At 24.4% G+C, this 25061-nt stretch overlaps 1 protein-coding gene across 9 annotated transcripts; it reads left to right on the plus strand.

The window, feature by feature from the left end:
- The first annotated feature begins 152 nt into the window (after positions 1 to 152).
- Positions 153 to 24499, plus strand: LOC113552791 (phosphatidylinositol-binding clathrin assembly protein LAP). Of its 9 annotated transcripts, XM_026955719.1 has the most exons (18): positions 153 to 396; positions 450 to 880; positions 13000 to 13142; positions 13203 to 13278; positions 13415 to 13435; positions 13614 to 13716; positions 13843 to 14051; positions 14773 to 14921; positions 14994 to 15085; positions 20279 to 20429; positions 20512 to 20622; positions 20678 to 20921; positions 21004 to 21282; positions 21708 to 21813; positions 21875 to 21986; positions 22277 to 22330; positions 23815 to 23935; positions 24037 to 24499. In XM_026955719.1, the coding sequence occupies exons 2-17, from the start codon at positions 751 to 753 to the stop codon at positions 23932 to 23934; spliced, it is 2100 nt and encodes a 699-aa protein (XP_026811520.1). In that variant the 5' UTR covers positions 153 to 396; positions 450 to 750; the 3' UTR covers position 23935; positions 24037 to 24499. The 9 variants fall into 9 exon arrangements, with proteins under 9 accessions (XP_026811520.1, XP_026811522.1, XP_026811526.1 ...); XM_026955721.1 differs by having other exon boundaries at positions 153 to 880; positions 20330 to 20429; XM_026955725.1 differs by having other exon boundaries at positions 153 to 880; positions 20333 to 20429.
- Positions 24500 to 25061: the final 562 nt, after the last annotated feature.

Raw genomic sequence — 25061 nt, forward strand, 5'->3', positions numbered from 1 at the left:
ACCCCACGAACGCATGCGCAAACGGCTTGGAAATATTTTCGCGCCTGCGAACGGGTGCGAAAGTGCGAAACCCCACCGCGCCACCGAACGGTGAACACTGAACACTGAACAGTACTATAGTTACACTGTTGCAGTGGCCAGTGATCAGTGACTCGTGAACAGAATCCCGTCTCGGCACCTCCTCAAATAAAATTTTTCGTTTTCCGTCCTTATGTGCACGTCTACCAGTGGAAAACTAGGAAACGGCGAATAGTTCGGCCATTCGCGCTGTACGAAAAAGACAACCTAACCAGTAACCACCACCAAATATATTATAATCTCGTCTACAGATGACGAGGCGGCTGCGATCTACCGGCAAAACAAATCTGACGACGGTCTATTGAACCGTGATAAGTAGTGCGTGCGCGTGTGTGTTTTTTTTTCATTGCTGTCATTATTATTATTATCAGGAACTTCGGCGACAGGCTACTGGTTGGCAGACTGAGACGGCAGTCCACCACACTTGACGTTAGCTATATAGGAATTGGGATTCGAGTCTCTCCTTAACGACGCGTTAAGGTTTAGAAAAAAAAATCGTGTTCTTGCGAAATCATTCGCGAATCCGTTGCCAAGTGATCGATTAGACAGATTTGTTTCGATCACGCTCCTTAAAACCCGCCTAAGTCTGCAGTCCATCTGACGGTAAAACATCACAGAGAGAGAAGGAAAAACGAAAATCGCTGATCACATAAACTCGAAGAATCCTTCGCAATGGCCGGTCAAACAATACAAGATAGACTATTGGCAGCTCGACACAGTTTGGCTGGACAAGGTCTGGCAAAGTCCGTATGCAAGGCCACCACTGAAGAGCTAATCGGACCGAAAAAGAAACATTTGGATTGTGAGTGCATACTTATTATTAATATTATTATCTGGATTTTTATTAATATTCATTATCAACGTAAACAACAATTTGAAATAGCAAATGATTAATTTTTGATATATCAACTGCAAATGTGCAATATAACTTAAATGTTGCTTAATTTTATGAAAGATAGATTTAGATATAAATGTGTGGTAATAGCTAGTAGGTGGTAGGTGTTGTATATAGTAATAATTTCAACTTCCAAACATCATGTTGTTTTAATTATTTTTAAATTTTTATATTATTTAATTTTACTCTAAAATTTGAAGGCATTGATGTTAAATAATATGAATGCAACAAAATGTTTAAAATGCATTTTTAAAAACACTGGGTTATTATCATTTATTATTTATGATGTAGGTATGTATGCATTACTTGGTTAAATTGTCAGAATAAGTTAAGTTTAGGTATGTTGATTTAGAATAATTTTACCTACTTATTATACGTATTACTGAAAAATATTAGTTAAATTGTCCATAATTTAACCCAAACCAATATTTGAGTAAAATTTCAATAGGTACCCTATTTTTAATCTCGATAATAACTATAGTCTATGTGAAAGATAAATAAGTATCATAAGCTTTTTCAACATATAAGTAGTTAAGGAGGTATATTATAGATATTTTATTTGTTAGAGATACTAAACACTAAACTTTTATTTACTAAACAAATAGATACTAATCTTTTTAACAATAGGTAATGTATAAGAACATAATATAGAATTTATTTAAATTTAGCTATTTAAATAAATAATATCTCTTTTAGTAAGTATCCATAATTTATGTGTTTTTTAGTTTTTCTGCAATAACAATAATCTACCTAATTCTAATTTAAATAAAAACTAATTAAATTATTATTTCTTTACTTTATTTTTATTAAGTATCTATTTGATTCTATACTTGTTATATAGGTTAGGTATTTAATATTTTATTAAAAATCCTAAATATTAATCATCTTCCAATGACAAAAGTTTAGTATATTTTACTCTGTATTTTACCGTATAACTTTTAATATTTACATGTGTTTGTTGTTTCATTCAATTTTACATATTAATCAGAGCAGTTTTATTTATTTTTTTTTTTTATGTATAACAAAACAAAGTTTCATGGATCATAGGTACTTGGACTACCTATATTAATAATAATAACAGTAATTCAACTATTATTGGTTCTGAATTGATTATTTTATTTTTTTTTAATGTTGGTTATTATAAATATGTGTTAAAAAAAAAATAAAAAGGAAAAGTGCCAAAGTTAATAACTACTATGTTTTATATTACCTATCTAGGTACTTAGTAGTAGTTTTTCTCAACATTTTTAAAAATTATATACAAATTTAATTAAAAAAGTATGATAAATAAATTTGCATCTAGATTTTTTTAAAATCTAATTTGAATCAAATTAAATACCTATTTTTATTGTTTAAAATGGTTCAAATATTATCATTACTAAGGTACTTTTCTACCTTCATAATAGGTAGATAGTTTGTGTAATGATCAGAAATATTAACATTCATTATTAGTTTTACTATTACATTTTTAACCAAAGTTGTAATTTTATATCAATTATATATTTATTTTTTGGTAAAATTATGGTTTTAAGTGTAGTTTATCTATAAGTTTAACCTTAAAAGTTGTTTTATATTCATATTTTTGTTTTGACAATTTAATAGGCATAAAAAAAATACCGTGACTTACACCCAAATCATTTATTCAAATGTTAACATTAAAATCATTAAAATTATAAATCAAGATAAGGTAGTTTAAGAAAAATGAAATTTGAAAATTATATAAGTATAAGTATTGTACATAAATCTAATATTTTAGATTTCAGGATATTCCATAGAATTTTATTTTAACTCATTATATTATAATACTGACAAACTAAATTCATCGAGAAACCATACCTGCATGACACAAAAGCTCATCTACTATAACACTTGATAGCTACGACCTCCTCGCCCATATTTCTATCAGTCGGATGCACAAAGTGGTCTGGTCTCTTGGTAAACACAGTAAAAAGAGTACTTCAGTATACTACTGAATAAATGAATAAAACAAAATTTAATAAAAATAAACGTTAACATTTATTCATATTGAAATATAATATATTTTTCAAGTTTCAGGTTAACCAGTATGTTTTATTATGTGTTTTGAAAAATATTTACCTGGGTCGTATGTATTTTGGAGTACAAAGCATTGAATGGAATTATTTATTATATAGTACTTATCTATATTTATATAGTGTATCTACTTATATTTTCTTATATTTCTTACATCTTACTTAAAGTTATCTAAAAATATAATAAGAAGTTTTAAAAAAATAATACTTTTTCTAGCTGATATATGTTTTGATAATAATATTACTAATTTAATAGGTTATGAATAAATATTCAGTTTATAGTGCATGTCGAAGATGATAATATTGTAGCCAACATGCTTATTTGATGAATAAGTAAACTACTTAAAATGTTGAAACTATGGTTATGGATTTGTTTTCAATTTAAATCAGCATCATATTTTTTAAATCATTCATATCATTCATATCGTACCATATTATGTTATACTATAATAATTGAGAAAATATTTAACTAATCGGTTAGAAAACCAATTTAATTGAAAACAACTATCTAGGTAAATTTTTAATTTATAAAACATTTTTGCAAACATGTTATTTTATTATAGTACTTAATCAGATATTGTTAATCACAATAATAATATGAAAATAATAATAGGTATCTTCATAGCCACTTGCTCTTATTTATTATTTAATTAATATCATTAGTGGCCAACATTTAGTTCATGTAAACAACATAATCAAAATTTAAGTTTTTAGGGAATGTTTATATTGATGGCTATTAGAAAATCCACATTTATTTGTCAACTTCTTTTAAAATCGCTTTTACATTTTATATAACTATTTAAAATTGTTGTTTAGACATTGCATAACATTTAGCAATACATAATCATTTTAAAAATGTTAAACATTAATATCTAATAATTTTAAATAATATTATTTTGAATATTACCTATTTATAAATTATTTATAATAAAATTGTATTAAACATCAGTTAATATAAATAATTAGTTATAACAGGCAGTAGTCGGACTTGCTACCATCCAATCAGATTTTTCTAAACTATAGTCCACCGCCCCTGAGTTTCGTTTTATTAATTATATTAATTATGTTTATTGTTTATCATAGATTTAGCTTAAATAATTTGTAAATTGAGTAGTTTACCAGTTTAATTATATGGTATTTAACTTGTGAATATATAATTCTTGTGCATGAAATTCTTAAAGTTTTTACTATTAATGATTTTTTAGTTCTGTGATATTACTCTTATCATATCAATTATATAGCTATTAGACACTTTTTTTAGTTAGGTTAGTTATAATAATTATTTTGATTTTTATGTATAAGATTAAAAATAGTACACATTAATAATGAAATTTTTTTTTTTTCATTTTAACTTTTTGTCTAAATATAGATTTATATATTCTTTAAATATAATTTAATACAATATTTTTTATTACTATAGAGGTGATACTATTGGTTAACTATGATACATGTACATTTTAGACATTTTGACTCCAACACCACCATTATATAATATGTAGCTATACATATAAGTATTAAATAATAAAATATTTTGATCATTCAAAGTCCACAAATCCATTGACATTAAAGTGATTTTTACTGTATTTAAGTTTATGTTAAGAAAGTGTACTTATTTTCCAATAGGTTTATAATTATATAGAAACCAAATGCTTTACAACTTAGTTTTTAGCTGCAAATTAAGAAAATAATGAATCATTTAATAAATAATAATATAATACATATCTGTAGCATATGCCCTATAGGGTAAAACTAAATAGCTTAATAAGCTATCAAATAAACATCTATTATTATTTTTAAATTAAAATAATTTACGTCTTGACATCAAGGCCATTAGCACCAGATATATTTTATAATTTGTTAACTCATAAAGTCTGAAGCATACATTAATGTAAGACTTATTTATTAAATAGTGTTTCATTAAATTTAGAATACAAGTATAATCATAGTTATATTATTTTGAAAATTGTTTCATTATCATCAATTAATTTCAGGCTTAAAGTTGTAATAATTAATATTTTTAATTATAAATACAAGATGATAAACTGAATCAATTGTAGATATGTGGCACCACAAAAAATATTGTGTGTATAAATTATTTAGGTATACAATATGTAGTACCTACTACTTATATAAAATAATAATCGGAGTACCTATTAATCATGTATTATATTTATAAATAAATACTTGATTTAACGAAATAGCATAAATAACCTCGTAAATAACACACGTCATAACATATAAAATGCCATACTTCAACTTCATCGTAGAAAAAAATACTTCGTTTTGTTTTGACTTATACAGTTATACCTATGTTTTTTGTTGAATTAGAAAATTTGTATTTACGCAGAATATTTATATTAAATGACACAGATAGGTATAAATGTATAATGATAGTAATAATAATATTTTGGCTTATTGTTACAAATATACAAACAATTGACATTTAATAAAGATGACTTACTAATTTATAAGACTTACTACAGTAAAAACTAACAACAGTTAAAAGGACGAAACACTCGCATGAGTTGTCTCTGTTGACGGATGGGTTTATAAACCCATAACAGTAAATTATACGTTCTTAAAACCCTCTCCTTTATTCATTATAGTGAATTTACCTATTATCAAATTTGAATGTAAACATAAAATTATCAAATGAACCTCCTAAACTTATTTTTAATTTTATAATTTTAAACCGAGTTTTAAAAATTTTAAAATGCACAACAAATTTAAAATTGTCGACCATGTTTATTTTTATGTTTAGTTATAAATTCCCAACTTGTTAATTATATAAAAATCATCAAATATTTTGTTAGACATAAGTTCTGGACCGTTATCCGAACTTACCATTATAATATATTACATTGATAATGCGGAATACACAAAGTAGCAGGTTTATTACATATAATAAATTACTGTACCTACCTTTGTTAGTTGGGTTCTCAGAGTAGTATTACAAATATAATCATTATACCTAATAAAAAATAAAATATATATTACTCTTGTCTGAGGCCTTCTAATATTAATAGTATATAGAGTGTATAGACCAGCGTTTTTCTACCTTTGTATTATGGCGATACACTATTAAAATATTTTATATTTTGCAACATACAATTAAAAATAACAAAAAATAATCATAAATGCAGTGGCTGATTAATCTTCTCGGTCTCATAACTCACGCTCAGTGTTTACTGCCTTTTTTTTTTAATACTATTCAAGGATCGTAGTTTAATCGGGCTAATATCGAAGAGTGATGACTGATGGGTAATAGTCGCCCCGGAAGTAAAAAATAGTAATGGTTCAATTTTTTTTTTGAGAATAAAAATAAAATAACAAATTTACCGCCTCCTACAAGTTTCTGCCGACGAGCCTAGTGGGTAATTCGCCGCTGGATAAATGTCGATTACAGATTACTAATTTTTAATCATCAAAGAAATTATTTCAAATACCTATAAGTTTTTGTAAATTGTGCCAATAGAGTTTGGGAGATTTTGTTTCATTTAATATACTTTGATACACATTTAGACTTTTTCAGTGTCATGTCGTTATTGTGTCATGATACACTGGTTGAGAAACACTGATCTAGACCTTGCTATATGAGTACAATGCGTTGTTTTGTTTGTGGGTAAGAGGGTGGTTCGTTTAAAACTCATTAAAAACCAATGTCATTAGTTTTAATAATTATTGTAGATGTCACAATATTGTATTTAACATAATAACTGATTCCTATCAATTTCACGTCCCACCGGACCCGACGTGTAGTCGGCGCCGGGGAATTGTCCACAACGAACCTTTTATCAAAAAGGTAACGGTAATTGGGCCACTATATATTTTAATAAAATAATTAATATTACCATTGTTCAGGGCCTAAAATTAGGGTATTTTGCTACTGCACATCTAATTCCACACCAAAATATTTTAAATTAATAATCATAGACCTAGTAGTGCACAATGCACATCATGCCACATATATAACTTCATTACATAATATTATTGTTGGTACTTATTAATAATTAGTTATTATAAGGGCACAAATATTGTTGCATTTACAACTTTTTTCTACTATTTCAATATATTGCTAAGTATGTTTTAAATACGTGTCATTTAAATACGAACTAAAATCAAAAAATTTTAAGTGCAATTTTTTGCAATTTTATTTAATTTACTCATTTTTGTACTACTATTTTAGTTATAATATAGTCGACACTCAACCGTCGTAACATCTGTGTTATCTTATGAAATAAACATAATTTGAAGTTGGTATAGGACTAGATATTAATATAGCACAAAAATAATTTGTGTAATATGACTATTTAAAAATTATGCGTTATAATGTTATAAATTTGTTCTTCAGCTACTTCGAATAAAATAGTATTTATATTTATATTTTTGGTAGAATTTTAGATAATAGTAAATTTAAAACATTTATAACAAAACACCGTAATTTTTTAGTGCAATTTTTGGTATATATTAGCGTAATACTGCAATCAATTTTACTAATTTTTAGTACTAAAACATCCGTGCTCTACTAATTAATAATTTTTTATAATCAACATTGAAAATTAGCCAAAACATTTATAAAATCCAAAAAAATACTGCACACAATTTTAGGCCCTGCAAATGATTATAAATACTAATAATATAAAATATACATAATTTGGTATACCGTTATAGCGTACACGAACCCTTTACTCATAGCATACCTTATTAAAAGAAAATAAATTAGCCAATGATAAATAATTATCAGCTTCGACAATAGCTTTAGGTTGCCATAAAATTAAATGGATAAAATAGCCAAAAGTGTATTCACAAAGAATATGAAACATCGTGATCGTTGGTAGCAACTAGCAAACTAGACGATATATATTAATTATTGTATATAATACGATAATATACGAGTAAATTAAGCAATTTATTATAAGTAAAATAGAATTTATAATGTTTAAAAAAAATATTATTTAATCATTTGTTGGATATGTCTGGCAAAAATATTTATATATCTATAGTCGTATTCAATAGTTAATAAACATTATATATTCATATATTTGTAGCCCAATTTTTGAATACCCTTTAAAAGTATTTTATAATTAAAGTATTTAGTAATTTATTTGTGGCATATTATTTTAAAAAAAAGCAGATAAATAAAATGTGACTCAATTGCCGAACAAGAGTCCGTTTTACCTGCGCTATATAAGGTAAAATTCACACACACAAAAACGCAATGTCGCCGTGGTCTTTAAATTAGTGCGTGAATATTTGAAAGTGAACGAAAATTGTATAATGCCCAACACAAAAAAGATAAATGATGTTTTTTTATTTATACAATATTATATTATTTAAATAATCTTAAAAGATACTTAATTTGATTTAAAATTATTAATTGTCAATTTTAACATTTTTAACTAGGTGCAGTGGCTTTTTTTTTTTTTTTTTGAGGGGCAGGGGTTTTCCTTTATGTCTGTACAGTGAACACCCTTTGATTTCAAAAAGCAATTGCCTAATGTATTAATATTTGACTTGTGCTTATAAAATACGGTTATTTATATTTAGAGTTTTGCATTGTTTACAGTTTATCTATAATATCCAGGAATTATTCGAAATTCATTGGGTCATTAAGGAATTTTTTGGACATCCACCGTAAATCACCAAAAGTATGCCTCTGACTAGGTGATTAGTGGAGTTATTAAATTTAATTTTTTTCCTAATAATTAGATAAACACGTATTTATTAGTATGGTGGACATGTTTTTCAATTTATGTAGTATGCAATATTTATATTTTAACAATTGTTTTTATATTTGTTATTAAAATAATAATATAATAATATAAGGGATAATCGTGCTTGTTGGTCGTTCCTAGCAACTCTAGTATTAACGTCAATTTTAACTAGGTCATCGATTGCGAAGGGGAGAAAATAGAATATATGCGACCTTAGAAATATTGAATTTATATTTCCTAGTAGGAAAATGTATTAATTTAAAAATGCAGTTTGGCTACAGATATGTAATATTTGTAATTTGTATAATCTTGTTTATCCAAAAACTAATAAATACCAATCCTGAATCTAACGTGAACTTCCTTGATGAATATAACCTTCGATTTAAGCTAAATGTGTTTTCGTTAATAATGATGACCCCAGCAATATTGATCCTAAATTTTGAGTGTTTGAAATTTGACTTTTCACCTTAGCTTGATTGATGCAATTATGTGGCACCAAATAACGTATATACTTTTTACTGTTGTACAATTTTAATTTAATGTATTTATCAATTATAAACGTGGTATCCGCCCATGATGAAAAACATTCATCATGTGTTGTTTCTAGTAAAAAAATAATAATAATGAATATAAATTAAGTTTAACATATGAAGGATTATCCAAATACTGATTAAAACAATCATTAGCAGATTAAATGTATAGAAAAATTAAAATATAATGTAAACGTTTTATGTATATTTCTATTTAAACATTAAAGCTAAATGTTATAGTATAGGTACCACATTGTAGATGGTTATAAAATTATAAGTTATAAATGTATAACATACCTATCTACTTATTTTAATTTTAAATATTTAATTTGATGTTTTGAAATGTACATTATCTATTACATGTATTTATATATATTATACACGCTTAATAAATGATCATATTATGCTATCCTTTATTATTCAACAATCGTGTTTTTAAGTGTTTAATCACTACTTTAATCTACTTTGGACCGACGCTACTAAAATAATATCGGGTATTTAAACAAATTATTGGTAGAACGTTCTAATTTAAGTATGAGAGCACACTTCGTGAAAAAAATGATTTTTTATAATATGCTGTATGAAAAATAATCGAAAACTATTAAGTATAAAATAACACAATCTCCTATATAACTAGTGTTTATACTTTTTTATATCAGTATAGTTACCCTAACGACTAACGGCCTAAAACTATATTACTGCTAATAAATGCAATGATTGATCATTAACTATTGTTATTTAATTAAAATTTCAAACATTTTTTCGTTAATGTTTGAATTATCTATTACTTCGTAATTTCTAGATCATAATGCTATAAAAATGTAATTTTTAGATTTTCTTTCGATATAATTTATAAAAATTCCGGCTTTAAGGTTATAATTTTTTTTAAAGAGTTAGTAAACATTATTTTATTCGTTTTATTTTTAAAATAACACATGTACACGAAACTTTTAAGATTGTAATTTTTATATTCGTATCGATATTAGCTTTACCTAAAACTATATTTTTATAATTTATCATTGCTTTATTCAATAATATTAATTTATTTATCATTATCTTCTATCGAAATTAATGAACCGAGACTAATGTCCTACACCCAGTTGCCGTATCCTGTCTGTCTGATTTGTTCTCTAATAAATAATAATACATATTATTTAGTATATAATCACATATTTTAATTTTTAAATATTTAAACTTTATTATTTGATAAATATTGAAATTGAATAATGTTATGTGGTATAAAAGCAAAATACGAATAGAATGAACTACTAATTGCTGTGAATCATTTAACAGTTGCTTTTATTCCGCACATCCAAACATATTTCAATTTATGGATGTATTAAAAGAAGTTCAAATTGAAACTTAGATACAATTGCGAAGTTTGAACAAACTACAAAACCTAAAATCTAAAAATAAGGAAATACTCATAAAAACAGAAATGGACAAATATGAAAATAACGAAATCAGTAGATTTGAATTTTTAGAAAATGTTTGTTATAAGTTTTTACCTCAATAATGGGAAATAATAACTATAAAAAAAAATGTATGTTATAAATTATTTATAAAGCCACAATTTTTAACAACTCGGGAACCGATTCGGATATATATATATCAAAGGATATACCCTTTGAAACAACCCGGGAACCAATTCGGACGTTTCAGAACCAATTTGGACACTCCGAAATCTATAATATATATCTTATATGATATTTTTAAACATTTTTACCCAGCGAATAATTTTTTATTGTAAAATCAATACATCTATCATTTTGCTCAGAATCTAAAAATGTGAAATCATTGTCTGGATATTGCTGTTAAAGGAAATATTATAATGAAGAATTGCATTTTTTTTTAATATTATGATTCCAGTAAAATGAATATTATCAATTATATCGCTTAAAAACATATTTTTGTATTTGTATCGTGATTAACTGTTCTGCATTATCATAGACACAATGTAGAGATTAACACTGTACCTAGAGACAGTCCAGTGCCCCATTCCCCACCCAAAATTTTTATTTTTTTTGGTTGGTAGTTTATTGTACATACATTTTTTGTAAGTTACCTTTATTATTAATATACATTTTCATAAAATTCAAGGTTTGATAAATGATTTGTAATTTGTATTTATAAATGTCAAATAGTAATGATAAACACGGATTTTAGATAAGAAATACAAGTGGTCAGTGAATCCCATTTTTGCTATAACATAATAGCTTGATTATTATGTATATCATTTAAATTTGTTTAACTGCTAATCTCCTTTTATTTTTAACTATCTTATTTGTATAAGATCAGCTATTGCTTGTTTTATATAATATGTTTAAAAAGTATACCTTGTATACTTGTTAGTAAATACTAAATAGTAACAATATTCAATCAAAAAATGAAATTTTTTGTTTACAACACATATTGGTATAAATATATAATGGTATTAATACACTTATATTAATGAATACATTAATCTATGGTTTACATTTATATTAATTTTAATATATTGTTTGGTTAAATATACCAATTTAATTGTTATAACATAATTGTAGTTATAAAAAATAGATGTGTAGTAAATAGTTTATACACTTTATAAACAAAGGGGTCATAAAGTGATAGATATATAAGTAGGTATTCTAGCAATGCAAACATTTTGATAAAAAGTTAGGTGCTCTCCCTCCCCCCCAAAAAGAAAAAAAATTTACTACAATACTACGTAGAAAGCTTTTCTTCTCATCATTGTTTAAGAGGATATTTACCTGCATGTGTTGTCTCTGTCTTACTAATGTAGATCATAGCAAATTTTCGTTCATCAGAACACATTTGGTGATGTTAGCTTTAATGTTAGAGTACATTTACCTATTATCAACTTTAAAGATAAGAATATTATCTAGGGCATCTAGGCTTTTATTGATATTTTAATTTTTAAGTGAGTTATGGGTATGTAAAATATAAAACTTTAAAATACTTGTAACTGGATTAAAAATTAAAATATAACGTCCTCTTAATAGAAAAAGATTAGCTGTTCTCAAACTGTGATATGTAAAAGACTAGGTACATGGTGGTACACAGAGGGCTGTTTTTGGATAATAAACCCATTCAATTATTTAATTCATATCTTTTTTAAAAAAATTAATAAATAAAAAATAATTGTACTGTAGCTACAGTATTTTACTGCTTTATTATTTAAAAAAAAATATATATTTAACTGTTCAATTAGGATTTTGGATCATTCTATTTTTAATCATTAGTGGTATGTGACTGATTGATAATATACCTGAGTCTAAGTGGTACGTAAAAAAAAGTTTGAGAACTGCTAAGATAGATATCAAGGAGTATCATAAAATAATCAATATTTTAACTTTATTTTTTGTTCTTAAAATTGTATATGTTTTACATTTGCTATATTATTATGTTGGTGGATTTGGTATTTTTTTAAAACCAATACCACGTATATCAAGTATTAACTTATTCCTAATTAATACACTAATGTGATATGTATCAGTTATAAAAAAAATGATTAATGGGAGGTGGCATTTGCCACTGGATATTATGGTATACATAACATTATGGTATGTGTACTGAGTGTTATATAATTAGTAACAACTTTGAAATATACATATAATTATAACAAATAATATTATTATTATTGATTCATATCTGTATTTTGATTTTTAAGACATTACATTTAGTTCTGTATCTGCTAATGTATAAAATATGATTATTTATTTTTATTTTAGACTTGATTCACTGTACTAATGAACCAAATGTGTCAATTCCTCAACTTGCCAATCTATTAATTGAACGGTCACAAAATGCCAGTTGGGTTGTAGTATTTAAATCATTAATCACAGTTCATCATTTAATGTGTTATGGGAACGAGGTTAGTATAAATAATCTTGTATATTTAATCTAATTATTTAAATATTTTATATATTTTTAGAGATTTACACAATACTTGGCATCCAGTAATAGTTCCTTTCAACTTAGCAATTTTTTGGATAAAAGCAGTTTACAAGGTGAATAATTATAAATTATGTTATTTTAGTTTAATTTAAGTCATTATATGATATATGAAAATACTAATAACTAAACTGAAGAAAAAATTAGTATTAAAAGTACACTTGTTTTTATTTTTATGCTTGGTACATTTAGGACCTGTTGGAGTACGATCTGGTAAGAATAACAATTAAAACAAAATAAGTTAATTAAAAATAAAAATATCTTGTAAAAAATAATATAATTGAATGTAGGTATTTATTGTACATATAATTTTCTAAATATTTCTAAATATTCTATTATTTAGGTAATTAAATCAAAATGTTAATGCTTATTATTATTATTTTTTTTTTAGGTTATGATATGTCACCATTTATTAGACGTTATTCTAAATACTTAAATGAAAAAGCTTTATCTTATCGTACCGTGGCATTTGATTTTTGTAAAGTTAAAAGAAGGTATTTTTATAAAATAAATAAACTTATAATTAATAAGTTATCAAAACAAAATGTTATACATTATGCTTCTGTATTTTAATAAGATTGTTCAATTATTATTATTGAATATTGTGCATTTAATTTTAGCAAAGAAGATGGTGTACTGCGCACCATGAATTCAGAAAAATTATTGAAGACTTTACCAGTCTTACAGTCACAACTTGATGCATTACTTGAGTTTGATTGTTCTGCTGCTGATCTCACAAATGGTGTAATTAACATGGCATTCATGTTGTTATTTCGTGATCTTATCCGATTGTTTGCTGGTTATAATGATAGTATCATTAATCTTTTAGGTATTTATATGATGATAAATTAATTTAAAACAGTGTTGGGCATTTAACTTAAAAAGTCTAAATATTTTAAATTAAAATTTAAAATTTAGAAATGAATATAAAATTTCTTGCCAAACTATTTGAAAAGACTGTCTTTTGGAACAAAATCATGCAGCTTGATGTGGCAAAATGGAAGGGAATTAAAATTGGCTGTTGGTTCGGTATTCTTAATAGTATTATTTAACTGAATTAATAATTAAAAATGTTATTTAGCTCAAAAATGTTTAGAAACAGACAGTATTTTATATTTCAATACCATTTTTGTATACCATCCATCAATGGAAGGATTCCTACGCAAATGTCTATTTTTAATAAATTAATTTTGTTTGCAGTGTTCTAAAAACTGTAATAATACAAATTACTTTTCACCATTGATAATTATTAATTTGTATAACTTTCAAGCTGCTAATACTACTGTAGTAATATCCCAATCCAAACTGCTATGTAATGAACTCAACTAAACTTAGTATCTTAGATTGCTTTTCTAGGTAGGATTTGTACATATGTAATTGTATTAACATGATAAATTTAAGTATATTTATTAATCAGTAATTATGTAAACCCAAACATAGTTTGTGCTCATCACTGTTAAAAATAGTTAGATTAATGTGATATTGTTATTTATTTATAGCTTATATTTTTGTATTCATTAAACACAAATTTGTTATTTTATTTTTTTCAGAAAAATATTTTGATATGAATAAAAAGCAATGTCGGGATGCTTTAGATTTATACAAAAAGTTTCTCATTAGAATGGATCGTGTAGGCGAATTTCTTAAAGTGGCAGAAAATGTTGGAATCGACAAGGGTGAAATACCGGATCTAACTAAAGTATGTTAAATTCAATAAATATGACTGTTATTAATTATTATTTACATAATTAAATTATTTGTATATTTTAAGGCTCCGAGTAGCTTATTGGATGCATTAGAACAACATTTAGCTTCTATCGAAGGCAAAAAATCTGCAGCAAACACTCCCACACAAGCAACAAGGTATGTGAAGAAATGTTTTATTTTACTTTTTATTTTTTATATGACTAATGAATGTGATATAGAGTATAATGACAATATTATACTCTCATTTATTTATTTTTTGTTTTATTAACTCATAGTATAGCAAATTTTTCATTCAGAATAGGTAATCCATTTTGCTATGTTGTTTTTAATATGTGAATGAATTGATTTATTCCCAAGTTTAAATGCTAAAATATTGTTTATTGATCTGTGTAAGTTTTTTTTTAGATACTTGAATTTTAAAACAAGTTATTAAAAATTTAAAACAAAAAAAAACTTTTAAAATATTAAAAATAACAAGTTTAATAGATTATTCTGAATGTTAGATTTGCAATGTTATGTGTTTGTAAAACTTTGATAATGACTATATATGAGCTTATGATCTTAGTTTTTCAATATATTTTTTTTTTAAATACATTTCAATTTCATATTCTTTAATTACTTAATAAAATTATAATATGTTCAAACATTATTATTTATTTATTTTTGCATAATTTCTTATTCTCTATGAAAATAAATGTGTTAGAAGTTTTTAAATTATTTGGTTTACCATTAACTATTATATTATTCTGTTTCATATTTATTTTAATTCACTAATAATAAATAACTTATATAAATGAGTTTATAGAATTTCAAATACCTCATATTTTTATAAAAGTTATTAATTTTGGTATAATAGTAAATCATATTTAATGCTACCATAAAGTAATATGTAGTATGTTAGATTTGTGCATATATTAAAACATACTTTATGATAGTATTAATATGTGGTATAATAAAATAAGTTATTTAATTTAAGTTTTTATAATAATAAAAAAAATAATATGATTTTTGAATCATATGAAATGCTCCATTTATCGTAAAACACACTATTTCAAAAAATTATTAACATCTTAAAAATGTTTTTCAAATATTGTAACTGGATACATTATTTTTTTGATCGTGACAACCAAACAATAATAAATATGAAATTAATGTTTTATTATTATAGTAAATTTGATTGCCTTTAGCAACTAATGCACAATATATTACGTTATCAGACTAATTTTGCGTTACGATATCATAGTCATCAAATAAATAATAAACTCACAGAATCTGGATACATTTTTCATTTGTACCTAACAACTTACTAATGATTAATTACATTACCATAGTAACCTCAAGATAATTTTTTTAATTATAATTAAAGAAATCATATTATATAATTCAATGTTTGCTAGAAAAAAGTATCAAGTTTTTTTTTTATATTTTTAAACTGCTAAAAAATTATTTTTTAATAATAAAATTAATTTTATTATTTTTTATTGATGTAATTGTTTAATGACACATATATTTTTAATTCCTATTTCAAATAAGAATATTTTTTAAAGTATTACATTGTTAAAAAATTAATTAAATTATGAGATATGTATTTAAAGTTTAGACGAATGGAGTAGAGTTGTACAAAACAGAAGTACCTTATAAGATGTTAATCTTCTACTTTGCTCATAAACCTTTGAATACTTAATATTTAATTAACTAATTGATAATAATTTGATACTATGGATTGAAACACTCAAATCAATATTTTATTTTTAAATATGAAATTAAAAATGTTGTTTGGTTTAACATCTCAAAGTTATGTAAAAGAAATATTTTCAAAAACATTTGTTTATTCTGAAATAATGAGTGTTTTATGTCAAATGGATCATCCCATAAAGTACATAATATAGAGTATATAGTATTTTCTCTTACTATATATTTTTATATCACTTTTTATTATTATAAATAATAAAAATAAAAATATATAAGATCCTTTCTATTACAATTTTTCAAAATCCTCAAATCATCCTTATATTATTTTATGTGCGTGTTGTTGTTGTTTAGTTAGACTTAATTATATGAATTATATCTAATTATACGTACTATAGATAAATATTATTTAGAAAATTGTGTTTGAATGTGATTTAAGTAGGTAGTTTTTCACCTAATGATTGACTCTTTATTAGAAACTATTATCGTTTAAAAATAATTCGCATAGTAACATTAATTTATATATTTTTGAATCAAATTTGTTCTATTTTTTAGCAGAACTTTAAAATGTTATACACTATAGAAATGAATAATAAAAACATTATAGGTACATTTTAAATTTCAAACGTTGCCAATTTATTCAAAAAAAACAAAAAAAAGTTTTATTGGTATGATACGAATAAACACATTTTAAAATTCAATGTTTTATAATGAAATATGATATTATTTATCACTAATATTTCAATAATTTCAGTAAACAACTTTTATTCAGTATTATAGAAATTGTTTGTTTTCATGCAATATCACTTTAATGGCCATAATTTTATAATTTAAAATATGTTATACATTACATTAAGGAAAACTGCTAAGCTCTTTGGTTAAGTATGTGAAAGACATTGCTTCCCATTGAAATAATAAAAAAAAAAAATTTGTTGACTGAAAAATTATATTTTTTGAAATTATCATTATTAATTTCTTCATAAAAACAATTATTATAATGATTTACATATGACCCTTCTCCACTAATTAAAAAGGTATTAATTTAACTAAAAATTTAATTGATAAATAATCAAGATAGGAAATACCTATAAATTACATTGATTAAACATGTTAGTCAACTACAGAAATATATACCGATCACCTGGCATCATGGATGTTGCCTAGGCTCTAGTTATTACATTGCCAGAGTTTCATTAATTATGGTGACATACTGACATATATAAGATAAATCAAATTATATTAAATTATGTAATATATTTAAGTTAAATTTAACAGGTATTATAAAATGTATACATACTTGTTTAACTTTATCATTTATGAAAATGATTTTACATTTTATTTTATAGATTTCTTGTGACTATTATATATTGTTATTAATTATTATATAGTATATTTATATATTTTGCTTTCCCTTAGTACCTCCTACCTATTAGTTAGTTTTATATTGATGCACCTGTTGATATTTTACAACAATGTATATCATTTTTTTACAATTTAAATATCTATTTATATTTAACCCATTTAAACTTACTATTTATCCATTTTAGATTTTGTATATTAATTGAAAGAATTATTACAGTTTTTGTGTTAATTTTTTGTGTTTTCTCTAGATAAGTAAATAATGACCTAAAGCTATTGAAATATTATTTGGATGACATAGCAATAGTAATTTACACTATGATTTTAATTGTTTTTATTTAATTTGCATGTGTAAAAACAGATGAATATACTTTAAATTAAATATAAAAAAAGTAATAGATGTTATTAAATGTTACAAAAATTGTTTAATTTATTGCTGTTTAAAATCAAACAAGTTTACATTAAAAGAATTACAAATTTTCAGTCAAAATAAAATATATTTTTAGTTTTTAGCTACTTAGGAAACTTGTGTACCTAATCCTTGGTAAGACATGTATTTCCTAAAATTCTAGAAAAAAAAAAAATAAATATTATATTAAAATTAAATATTAATAATATTATATAAAAATAAAAAATATAATATATTAATATATTTAATATTTTTAATATTATATTATATACATTTTTTTAAATAAAAATATTCTTTAAACTATTAATTATAAAACACAAAATCATAATTAATTTTACTAAATTAATGATCATAATTGGTTAATAAGAATCATTTAAATTAGAATTTTATACCAATTTCTCTTTGGTGAAATATTGCAATTTATTAATCGATTGAAGAACACTGAAAGTTACTATTTTCCTGTTTCATTTTATCGTGATACGTTTTTAACCTTCTTTCATTATCTTACATCTTTGATAAATTGTTCCTTCTAATCAAATACGACAAACATTTGCGATAGTCATATTGGATCCATAGTTGTTGTGTTAATGTTTTATTAATTATTATATTTTTAATTTTCTGGATTTATTTATAAATTTAAACTATCAAAAATTGAAAATAAAATAACTAATAGTTATAAAGAATTTAAAACAATATAAATTATTGTGTGAACTTGAAGAAAAATGAAAATGAAAAATATCTATTTAAATATTTATAATTGTTTTTCTTATCTCTGATTATAAAAGAGAGAATGTGCCAAACATGACTCACCAAAAGCCGCCACTGTATGTTACACTATATATACAAGTTTACATACTTATATTTTATTATTAACTTTTAATCTGTTTAGTACTCAATAGCTACTTAATACATATATTTTAGACATACATGTAATTTCAATAAATAATAGTATAAATATATTTGATCAATAATTTAAACAACAAAATTCCAATAAAAATTTGTAAAACAATATTAAAAAAATAAAAATAAAATGTTTTGTTTATTATAATTTATTTCTTTTGAATACTAATAGGGTAACATAACTTTTGGTATTAATTTATTATTAGTTACGAAAATAATTTGTTAAAATTTCATATTTTTGTTTGTAGATTACACTTTGTGTTATCCTAGGGTGACCATTCCTTTTAAAACAATTTTGTCAGCTGTCAGTATATTGAAATGTCACTTTGGACTCTTTTTGTCCTGTTTTAATTTCATTGTCTCTTTAAAATTAAATGTGAGTAATGGATACAACCTGTGCACAAGACCAAATATTTGCAGTTTTATATTGAAACCAATGTTATAGACATCTATTTTCGTGGAATGGGCATCTAGTATTTTAGTGTCAAACAATATTATCAACAATAATTATACCAAGACATTTTTTATTCTATTTATTTATTATTTATTTATATAAATCAACAGTTTAACACCTTTAATGATTTTAATGTAATATAATACACAATTAAAATGAATTGTATAATTTTGCACAACATTTTGTTCAAAATTTAAGCTCATACTATAGACTTGTATGATTACCACCCAACTAGATTATCCAATAACACATTTAGTTAAATGAATAAACAGATCATCATCACCAAGAATATAAAAGGGTGAAACCATTTTTCTAGGTCTTTAGCAATATTGTTTCTACTATTTATTTTGTATAAATATGGTCACCCTATGTTATCTACTTATAACTAAGTTTTCTTTAGATAATCACATTTTTAGAAATAAGTAATAGTAGTGTTTGCAGTTGTTTTTATTTTATGTTTGTCTTTTTTATTTGAATTTTGTATTTTGTTTTGTTTTTATTTTCCATTTCCTGTCCTATCCTTGACATAATCATATAGCACTCATCGGACAGATGTAAAGACTGGTGTATCTGCCCTTTCTTCCACTAGCAGCTCTTTTGGAACAATTGCTCAGCAAGCAGATGGAGTTGAGGAGTCATTGAAGCAAGCTGTTTTGGCTGAAGAAGAAGCTGTTTTAAATCAATACAAGGTAATTTAGTGGTATTTTATAATTTTTTCTTTAGTAATAGTATATAAAAAAAACTATTTCATAATAAAAATTATCATCCCAGGCCAAAGTCAACAGTCCTGTGAATGGCACAATTGCTTCAGTCAACAATCCGTTCTTGGTTTCATCTGAGCCTATTGTAGACTTGTTTTCATGTCCAGCTCCAGCTACACAGGTATTACATCAGATATTTTTAAGTGGGTAATTCATTTAACTTTCACCTTTTTTAGATGTCAACTAAAGCTTCTGACGATTTACTTCAATTAAGTAATCCATTTGCTGACATGTTTTCAACTCCTATGACAGGATCACAAACAAATACTTCAAATGATATGTCTTCTCCTCTTGCTAACAACTGGATGAGCAATGGATTTAATACAAATACTAGCAATGCATTCGTTGATGATAAATCATTTACATCTGTTTTTGGTCAACCTGAATCTAACCAATCATGTCCTGCTCCCACTACTACAGGTAAATTAATAATTCTAACTATAAAACAATAAATAGAAGAATATGTTTATAAAAAATTCCCTGAGTGTATATATCTTTCAAGCTGCGTGTCCTGGGACATTTTTTATTTCCTCAAATGTTTTTTCTGATTCAAATATTTTTGAATCAAGTCCTCCATCTATAGAAAAATCACAGTCCAGAAAATCTAGTGGGGCATCAATACCTCCACCGAGACCTCCTCCACCTTCTACTTCTCTTCCATCATCTAATCCTGATCCTAATCCTGTTTTGGATTTGGCAGCAGATATTTTCCTTCCTCAAAGTGTCCCTCAACCTATTTATGGATCTCCTGGCAAAACCGATTTGGCCGCACTTGCTTCAGGTATACAATATAATATGATATTGTATTCAGACATATATGTTTCGGCCTTCTTTTGTGTGAATTATGATTTTCTTGATTTCCGGGTAGTTTTTTATTTCAAAACAGGCACTCAATTACTAGCCTGTAGCACTTTATTTTAATTTATTTAATGCTTTTGCAAGAATACAAGTTATAGGCTTAACATGTTGTAAGGTCGTACTTGAGTAAACATCAGTGGTTTTTTTTTTTTAAATATTTATATTTAATGCTATATTATGTAAGTAGCATGGGCATTATTATAATTTATTATAACTATTATTTTTTAGCTATTAATATGATTTTTCAGTATTCAGCTGCCATTATTATTATATTTTATTTGCTTTAATGGTTTTGTTTTTTGATCAAATATTTAATTATTAATTTTATTTTATGGTATTTAATTTTAGGTGCACCTGATTCAGGTAATAAGAAGGTATTAACTGGAGATTTAGATAGCAGTTTAGCATCATTAGCAGAAAATCTTACCATTAATAAAGTTACACAACCGCCACCGTGAGTAATTATTTTATATTTATCTTTTAAAAATTGGTTTTATTGGTTTTTTTTTTTTAAGAGTTCAATGGAATTCTCCTAAAAATACTCCAAAACCTGGTAATGGTCAACCAGGAATGGGTTGGAGCCCTCAGCCTATGGCTGCTACAACTGGTGCAAATTATCGACCAATGGTATGTAGCAAATGTTAATTAATTGTTTTCAATATACAATTTAAAAATAATATTTTTAAATTATTGTGAACAGCTTAAAAAAATCTATTTTTGTTGATTGAGTTGTTTCTATGTAATATACCTATGCTTGTATTTTGGTATTTTCTTTTGTAAATTGCTTCACAAGTCAAAATATTGCCAATAATTATTCATTTTTGTTTTTATACATTTTTTTGCATGTTTTTATTTATGTACATACCTTTTTATTATTATTTTATTTTATTTTTTGCTTGCTGTATATTGGATTATAGGGTCAAGGAATGATGTCCAACCCTTCACCATTTGTATCAACATATGGTCCAATGGTAAGTCATATTCACTTGTAAAACTGCTTTAAAATAAACTTGCATTGAATATACTTACTATAATTTAAATTTTTTTGAATATAACATTGAACAAGAATTTTGGATATTATTGTCCAGTTCTAATAAAATGTTGTGTGTTCAACATATTTTAAATTACTTATTTTCTTTTATTGTTAAATACTTTAACTTAAAAATTAAATATATTATGATTATATTTTATACTGAGGATGGTTAACATGATTTTTATTCAGTCTGTTTTAAGATTTATATTTTTGATTATTTATAACTTAATAAAAAAAAAAAAAAAAAATTAGAATAAAATCTGGCTTGTAAGAATTAAGTTGTAAAACTGTCTCTTTAGTGAATTTTAATTGCACTTCCCTGCTTTATGCCAGTGACAGCATGATGAACCATTATTTGTTATGCTATTTTAATTATTTGTTCAGTATAAATAACAAAGTCTCGATAAATCATTTTTTCTCCACTGCTGCTTATACTATTTTTGAGTTAGTAAAATTAAATATCTTAATTTATACATGTAACTTGAACATTTCATTTATTGTTCATCTAAATAACTTACTATACAAACAATTATTTTTATATCAGGCTGCATGTTTTATTGAACTCATAATAGGTCAGTTTTTATACATTTTTTATTTAAAATTTAAATGTATTTCTATAGTAAAATATTCTTTTTTGAAAAAGTTTGTTCTTAATTTGAGTAGCTTTGCTAGTTTGGCTATCATTGCACATTCATACTTTGCATAGGATGCGGTGTTTTTTTCATCACTGATATAATTTATTTGAAATTTTTAATGTATATTTGTATCGTGTAAATAAGTATCTATGTGGTATTTATATAAGCTCATCATGATATAATAAATATTTTGAACTTGCTATTTTGTATAATATTGTTATTACTATTAAGGTTATATTTATCAATTCCCATTACATTAATTTTAATAATTCATACATTTCTATATGCCTAAATTTAATTATTAGGCATAGGGTGATTAAATATATTGAGATGGCTAAAATTACTTTATAAATTATATAATTATATAATATATTATTCACCACAAATTCAATATAATAAGCATAATTTACTTACAAAATAGACTACAATAATTCTGGAAGAGGGTAATCCTCCAAAGCTCCTTATGCCTATGGTTGAATTGCTCTAATGATTTTTAGAGTCTAATCTTATAAATTTACTTCTTGTGTATCTGTGACATATGTGTAGCCTAGATGGGCTCACTTTTTAATTAATATAAGTAAGGTAACATATATTTTTATAAATATATTACTAAATAGAAACATCATTGTTCAAACTTTAATATTTGTATATATCCTCAACTCGATTAATTTATTACTAGTATAATGATGTATTAAAAAAAAAAAAAAACAACAACAACAACTATTAAGTTATAATTTGAACAATATTTGTACATTTTTTCTTATGTAAGTTTGTGTTATATCTTAAGGGTGTACAACCCAGCTGTATTGGTGGTAGTGCAGTAGGTGGTGGTAATCTTGGAATGACTGCTCCTTCCAGTTCTCAGACCTCTCAACCACAGCCTGTCTTAGATCCTTTTGGTTTATAAGGTAATCTACTTATTATGTTCTGTATTAAAAAAAAGTCATGTGAATTAATCTAACACACAAATTAAGTATTACTATATTATATTTATTGTTATTTGTTTTAGGAAATAAACTGGGACTGAAAAGCGAAATGTACAGTTTTTATTGTATACACATTATAAAGGGTTCTCAGAATAACTATCATTGCAACAACCCTAGTGCCATAATTTCAAACTCTTAATTGGCAAAATGAATATAATTTCAGGTATTACTGTTATTTAGTTAAAAATCTATTATTTATACTTATATTGTGAAAGTATAAGAATAAAATAATGCCCAAAATAAATTCTGCCTATTTTAGCCTAAATCATTTTAAATTAAACATAAAGTATTATATTTAGATTATTACTTAAAAATAGGCAAACTCTAGCTTAGAGATAAAAAATGTGTGTTCTATGAAAAAGAGATTGTTCCTTTAGGAATAAAGTAACAATTTTAGTTTACGATCTTGTTAAGTTTTATAACTTAATATTAAGTGCAATATAAAATAAAGTTTGATTTAAATTATATCCTATTCGTTTACCTCATGAATATCTATTAATTTACAAATAAAAAAAATTATATATTATGTATTTTATAATAAATATAATATTATTTTATGTAATAATAATATAACATTAAATATTAAATAGACAATACTATATTGTTAATCCATTTAAAAATTATATAGCTATATGATTATTTAATATTATGACACTCTCTATCAGATATACTTATTAGATAACATAATTAAGATAGGTACCATGCATTAGTAACAATAAGGTATAACTGTAATATATTTATATTTTAATCAAATTAAAATAAATACTCTCCCATGTCTATAAAATACAATATAATATAGTGTATTACGTGTTATATATAAATTATTATTATTGAAAAACGTGTATCAAATTAAAATAGGTACATGATGTTTACAGTGTACTAATGTACAGTGTTCGGTTTAAACAAAATCATATCTAAATTGTTACAAAAATATGTAAGTAATTATACATCAGTTACCTAATTTATTGTTTTTTAAGTTAAATACTTAAAATTACAAAATTTGGATACGATTTTGAGTGAACATTTTAGAAGTATTAGATAAACATCA

This window comes from Rhopalosiphum maidis, chromosome 2, assembly GCF_003676215.2.
Source record: "Rhopalosiphum maidis isolate BTI-1 chromosome 2, ASM367621v3, whole genome shotgun sequence".
Lineage (NCBI taxonomy): Eukaryota > Metazoa > Arthropoda > Insecta > Hemiptera > Aphididae > Rhopalosiphum > Rhopalosiphum maidis.